The sequence below is a fragment of the Ipomoea nil genome, unplaced genomic scaffold, assembly GCF_001879475.1.
Source record: "Ipomoea nil cultivar Tokyo-kokei standard unplaced genomic scaffold, Asagao_1.1 scaffold2921, whole genome shotgun sequence".
Lineage (NCBI taxonomy): Eukaryota > Viridiplantae > Streptophyta > Magnoliopsida > Solanales > Convolvulaceae > Ipomoea > Ipomoea nil.
In genome coordinates this window covers 1,601,515-1,607,945 of record NW_017619349.1, presented here as the reverse complement: position 1 = coordinate 1,607,945, position 6,431 = coordinate 1,601,515, and the positions used below count along the sequence as shown (strand labels likewise).

Genomic DNA, 6,431 nt, shown 5'->3' with positions numbered 1-6,431 from the left:
AATACTTAGATGTGAAATGCTACTTGTAAAAGAAATTGCAGTACTTATTGTAACAAATTTAATGCCAATTATAAATGAAAATAAATTGTTATTTATGATAAATAATATAATATTTATATGTGAAATTGTGAATTATTTAAGATAAAATTGATTTTTACTAATGATAAATATTGTAATATTTATAATTGAAATTGTGATACTTACCCACCCAGTTATTACAAATCGGACAAAGATTCGTAAGGCAATCTCTCACAAACTTTTGTCAATTTTTATATATCATTGGTTAATCTAATTACTTTTTTTTTATTGGTTAATCTAATTAGTTTATATATCAATAGTTAATCTAATTAGTTGTTAAATGATTTTGTAGTTGCAAAACCCCTGCGTTTCCGAGAGCATATATTGCGTCTTAGAACTAGAATAAGCTTCTTCTCCAATTTTCCTTTCTCATTTGGCCTCGCTTCCCGGTTTGGCTGCGTTATTGTGAAGCAAAATAAGCCGAGTTCTGTTACTCTCAGGTAAGTAATTCAGTTTCTTGTGCCCACACATTTAGGATATTGTATAATCTGCAGTTATTTTGTGCCCACCAACTGTTCGACGAAAGACTTGGATTCACAAACTAACGGGTAAAGAGAGATAGAGTGGGGGAGGAAGTGGCAATTATATAGAGCTGCACGTTCATTGAAGGAAAAACAAAGGGAAAAGAAAATTGGAGTGTAGGAGGGTTAAGGGAGTTCCGCAATCTGTACTGATTGTGTGACATTATTTTGTTGGGATGCTTAAAGTTAATAATGGTGTTGGGGTTATTTTCTTTTCAAGAAAAATTATAATTCTAGGTATGTTTGGTAAGGTGGAAAGGCAAGAAACCAATTTTGGAAATGAACTGATATTTTTTTTATTAAATATGTTAAGTTAATTTGACGAAATATAGTGTAAATTTGTTATTCTTCCAAGAAAATATACATTCCATGTAGTATAGAAAAAAAGAAAAAAAGAAAAAAAAAAAAGAAAAAAGAAGGGCCTGAAATGGGCATACCAAATGCATGAAATGACTTAGAGGTCAAAATTACACTTCCTTTCTGATATGATTTTTTTCATAATTAAATGAAGCCTTTTGATTTGTCTCTATTATTCTTTTGCTTGGTGATCTAAGGTGTTTTCATGTTGCAACTTTTACTATCTAAATATCAAATTAAGAACTTTAATGTAGCTAGCTTAATATTGGTGAAAATTTTTAAATTTAAAAGGGTACAGTTTGAGCATTTACGTGTGACTACTCTTATTGGAGTGGGTGGAGAAACTGGCTGTATTATGTAAGAAATACAGTGTAACTATGGAAGTAATCTTTTAACCGAGTAGAGTGTGTTCCTATGTAGTTGACCACCTCATGTCCAGTCATCTCTTGCAAAGTAAGGTGTCAGGATGTACATCAATTAGCACTGTGCTCACACTTACATAGTTAATTGTTTTTTACTTCTTTGCAAGTGAAATCGTGATTCATGAATAATCTCTACAGTAAGTGTATCTTTCTATATCTTCAATCAGATAAGAATAGACTTAAAAGATTGTATTTCAGATTTTGTGCATGGCTTTAGTTGTTATATGTGGTCAACCATGCAGTAAAAAACAAACTGCTGCAGCCTGCTTTTTGTCATTTTATGATTCAAGTAATTATGTGCTTTCTATTCATATGCTTCTTCTCTATTTCTGTTTTGCCTTTTACTTTCAGTGTAATGGAGGAGCAAACCCTTTTCAGTAAATTGATGATAAATCTTCGTGCTACTTGCAAGTGAGTATGCCTTTCAGATTCCAATTACATTACCTGGTGTTTTTTTTTTTTTCTTGTTTTCTTCAATCTTGATGTGCATACATGTGAAGTTGCCATAGAAACATTTTAGTGTAAAATATTAGCTTATGGGCATATAAACAAGAAGTATAGCATTTATTCTTTATTTGCAAAATGCAGATTTTTTTCATATTATCTTCTGATTCAGCATGTTCTACCTTGTGTGCAGTGGATTTTCATTCTTTTCTAGTCTAGTATAAAAAACTTGGTTGTATTAACTTTCTATTGGTAGCAGTTTTAATGTGATAAGCATGGCCTAGGGAGTTAATTTGCTTATAATTTGTCAACTTCACTTGAATTAATATGAATTGGAAAGTTTATACTGACTGTGTATTCATATTTCATTATGACGTCACAGTCCAATTAATTAGTCCTAAGTAACTTAAATGTATTTATTAAATTAAAGGTACTACACTGGCTACCCGAAGGATCTTGGACCATCAAAGGTTATTCACTTTACCTCAGAGCGGGAGTTTGTCCAGCTTCTTCATCAAGGACATCCTGTGGTTGTTGCATTCACTATCAAGTAATTCCAAGTTGATTCTTCCCATCCCTTTTTTTCTCTAGTTTATCATTGTTATTGCTAAATCCCAAATCTTATATATATATATATATATATATATATATATATATATATATATATATATATATATATATATATATATATATATATATATATATATATATATATATATATATATATATATATATATATATATACATATTGAAATTTTAAATAATGTGTGTGTTTATATATACATTTTTTTTTCATAGGGGTAACTATACAAGACATCTTGACAAAGTATTGGAGGAAGCTGCAGCTGAGTTTTATCCGAATGTAAATTTTTTACGTGTAAGTGGGTTTTTACTTTTTATAAGTGTAAAACAGATGAACTCATGTTTTTCTATATATTGAATGAAGCTGTACAAGGTCCGATTTATACGCACTAGCTAGGAAACGCAACAAAAAGATTCAAAAATTAAAACCCAAACAATAAGCAATGGGAGGCTAGAGACATTCATATCCATAGCACTGCTACTATTTGCTCTCTCTCTCCTTCTCTCCTCCCACATGGGTGTGACCTATTGCCCCCTTAATTCACTTGATCTTCCTGTAGACCTTTAAGTAGAAATGTTTTTGTTTTTTTACAATGATGACATTCAACAACTGTATCTATGGTTCTTGTTCTTCTAAAAATTTTCTTTCCAACATTTAATTTTTTAGGTTTTTCTTCAGCCTGCCACTACTCCTCTAATCTCTGACTTTCTCATGTCTAATATTTAAAAAATTAGCATTAGTACTCAAGTTTTCTAGCATGCCTTAACTTTGTTGAATTTCTTAACATTTTGGTCTTCTGTTGGAATTTAGGTTGAGTGCCCAAAGTATCCTGGGTTTTGCATAACACGGCAAAGGAAGGAATATCCTTTTGTAGAGATATTTCATAGCCCAGAACAAGTACGTTTGACTTGACATTCTTTGTTGGATACTTCGTCACAATTTGATGAAAATTACTTTATTTTCCTTGCTATATATGTATATATATAAGATGACATTAGTAGTGATTGTGGTTTGTGGATTCATCAAACATTTCTAGCTTGTTGACATATGTGGATTGGATGGCTATACTGCTATTTGCTATACTTAAGAAGGTTGCATGGTAGAAATCTAAGTTACAGAAAAAACTTGTACTAATGAATTCCAAGTTGTATACCTGCATTGGAAACCTTTAGAGTTACACAAGGATCATGCAATAATAAGCAACAGACATGATATGGCCAAATGAAAGTGACAATTGCAAATGAAAGAGTCACAAGCTTTGACGAAAGTGTAATAATTGCATAAAATCTTCCTAAGAAAGCAAATTGACCCGTAGGTTAAACATTCAATATCTATTGTTAACATAAGCTGATAATATGTGTGAAAGAATAAAGATCGATTATATTTATAATTTATGTATTGAATTGAACTATACAAAGGTTCTATATTTATACAGGCAGTGAGCCAATCTCATTTGTATTGGAATAGGTCTAGGGTTTTTATTATTCAACACTCCCACTTAAGCTGGAGCGTATCAGTGTTGTTAAGGCGTCGCCTAGGCATCTGGTTGGTGGAGACTGGGCGCCTAACAAGCTCACCTCGCCTGAAATGGGTGAGGCGAGCTCGGGCGTTGCCTATTAAGGAGACTTTCAAGGCGAGGTCAAGATATTTGCTAATAGTTGATAATACTTTTTTTTGTGTGTGTGTGTGTGCCAGGCACTTAATCAGGGTAAGGCTGCAGATCCAAATATAACAAGATACTCTGTAAAAGTTTTACCGGTAAGTTTCAATCTTCGTTTTAGGGTTTAGTATAACAAGATACTTTGCAGTATTATGCTTTGTGTGCCAAACTACTTTGCTGCTAACAAAACATGAATGCCTATTAGTGAACTGACTAAAATTCCCCAACCCAAATGGCAGGATAAGAGTGAATTAGAGAGAATTCTAAAGAGTGAAACGATCACCTCTTTGGGCAGCAGTGTGCTCTAGAAAAAATACGCTACTCATGAGTAGTTCCTATCTTATTAGCTAGACTTCATGTCTGTGTTTTGCTTTGTTCTGAAGAGTGGATAAGCAGAAGATTGAAATATATCTACAAAGTTCTCATAACTTTATTATGTTTGTACTAGTTTCATGTGTGTGCAGCATATTTCCTTCTTCCTAATGTGTTATTACTCATTTCGTTTTGTGGCCAGTATGTGACAATCAAATGCATGACTTTAGAAGAGTTTAGCGGGTTAAGGTTTTATGTGATTCTATATTTTGGGTTACTAATGCTATTGTTCTGATTAACACTTATTTTCTTGTCTAATTTTCCCTTTTCAATTTTCCAGTTCAACTATGATCTCAGTGCATATGGATTTAGAGAGTTTTTCAAGCGCCATGGAATTCGATCATCTGATCCTCAGTGAATTGTGGAATGCACTGGTATATATCCAATTATCCATCCTGATATGCATGGCATAACTCCATCTATTTGTTTACACTCTACACGGACATTTTTTTGGAACCTTAGTGAAGAATACAGTATTATTTAGAAAAGTTAAAAGATCAGTGTTGTAAAAATCGGTTTAGGCGGTCGCCTAAGCGCCGATTAGGCGCTAAACACTCCTAGGCTGAGGGGATTTCAGCCCTAGGCGCCTTTTAGTCGGCTGGCCAACTAGGTGCCTGACTTGGCCAACTCGGCGCCTAACTCAATCTAGATGGTGCCCAACTCGGCCGAATGTTTTTTTTTTTTTTTTTTTTTAGGGTTTAGGGTGGCTACACAGTATTATTATTATACTCGGCTGCCTAGGCGGCGTTAGGTGTCCCTGGCCGCCCAACTAGTGCCGACTCGGCCATATTATATACTAAATTATATATCGACTAGATTATATATTGCTGATTTTAGACATCACTGTTTTGTATCTTTTTATCAGTTTTCTTTGTAAATCAAGGTTTTTTTTTGCCCTGAAAAGCATCTTGTTTTCAGATTTTTCTATTTTATGGGAGCCGTATAAAATCTTCCATTTCAACGGTGGCGGCCAAGGATTTGCAGAAACTGGTAATTAGTGTTAAATATAGATTAAACGTTGTTGAAGTTGCATCAAGTGAGACAGCCATATTAAAGCTTCTCACTGTCATTATTTTGCTTAGTGATTCCCTGGTAGTTCAATAACTGAAGCATAAAAAGATATAATTTACTTTTTATGTATCAATAGGATATACCATTTTTCTGTTCAATGGCCAGCAGAATAGCATTTATTCATGTTTCAATAGTTTGGAAGTGGTGTGTGCTTCTTTTGGGAACTATGTGATAAGGGTATAAATGTTGTATGAGGTGGGATGATGTGTTTGCATAATTGGATACCCTAGTCATATTTTATTTATTATTTTTTTTTTTTTTTTGAGAAGGAAGAATTAATTCATTAAATCACGAGTAAGACAACTTACAAGAAAAGATGGGGTGTATCAAATCACTCCCCGCACCTTGACTCGGAAAAGGCCTCCTGAGCAACAATATGGGCGGTACAATTTGTAGATCGCTTAACAAAAAAGAATTCAACACCACCAACCGTGAATACTAATTCTTTAATATCATCAATTATCAGTCCAAAAGAAGAATTAAAAGGAGAATGTAAAGCATTAAAAACAATTTGAGAATCCATTTCAATCTCTACATTTCCCAATGTTAACTATAATAGATATTCTGTAATTTATTGTAATTTTTTATTATACTATATTCTCTATTTTCTCTCTCTTTTTTGGTTTGTTTGTTTTGTTTTGTTTTTCGTATTTTTTCACCTATTTTGTTTTTGAGTGGTGACTATTTGTCACTTGCCAAGTTTCTCAATCTCTTAATTTTAACAAGGGTCACACTTGTGTGAAATCATTTCACGGATCCTTATTCGTGAGACAGGTCGGATCAACATGTAAATGTCATACTTAATTAAATACTCAAATGTAATACTAATAAGAAATAAAATGTCTCTTACTTGAAAATTAAAATGTAATACTTTTGATGAAAAATGTAATATTGTTACATTTTGATATAAAAGTATTATATTT

At 32.7% G+C, this 6,431-nt stretch overlaps 1 protein-coding gene across 1 annotated transcript; it reads left to right on the top strand.

The window, feature by feature from the left end:
• Positions 1-378: 378 nt before the first annotated feature.
• LOC109161032 lies at positions 379-5,748 on the top strand. The gene is made up of 8 exons (XM_019309334.1): positions 379-518; positions 1,730-1,789; positions 2,253-2,372; positions 2,621-2,699; positions 3,216-3,302; positions 4,101-4,163; positions 4,718-4,811; positions 5,356-5,748. Exons 2-7 carry the CDS (start codon positions 1,734-1,736, stop codon positions 4,793-4,795), a joined length of 483 nt encoding a protein of 160 aa, XP_019164879.1. The 5' UTR covers positions 379-518; positions 1,730-1,733; the 3' UTR covers positions 4,796-4,811; positions 5,356-5,748.
• The last annotated feature ends 683 nt before the right edge of the window (positions 5,749-6,431 follow it).

What these genes read in the sequence shown, in the direction of transcription:
- LOC109161032 (XM_019309334.1), top strand. Translation starts at nt 1,734, where the DNA reads ATGGAGGAGCAAACCCTTTTCAGTAAATTGATGATAAATCTTCGTGCT. An exon ending in GTTGTTGCATTCACTATCAA is followed by an intron (nt 2,373 to 2,620) that starts GTAATTCCAAGT and finishes TTTTTTTCATAG; the next exon opens with GGGTAACTATACAAGACATC. An exon ending in TATTTCATAGCCCAGAACAA is followed by an intron (nt 3,303 to 4,100) that starts GTACGTTTGACT and finishes TGTGTGTGCCAG; the next exon opens with GCACTTAATCAGGGTAAGGC.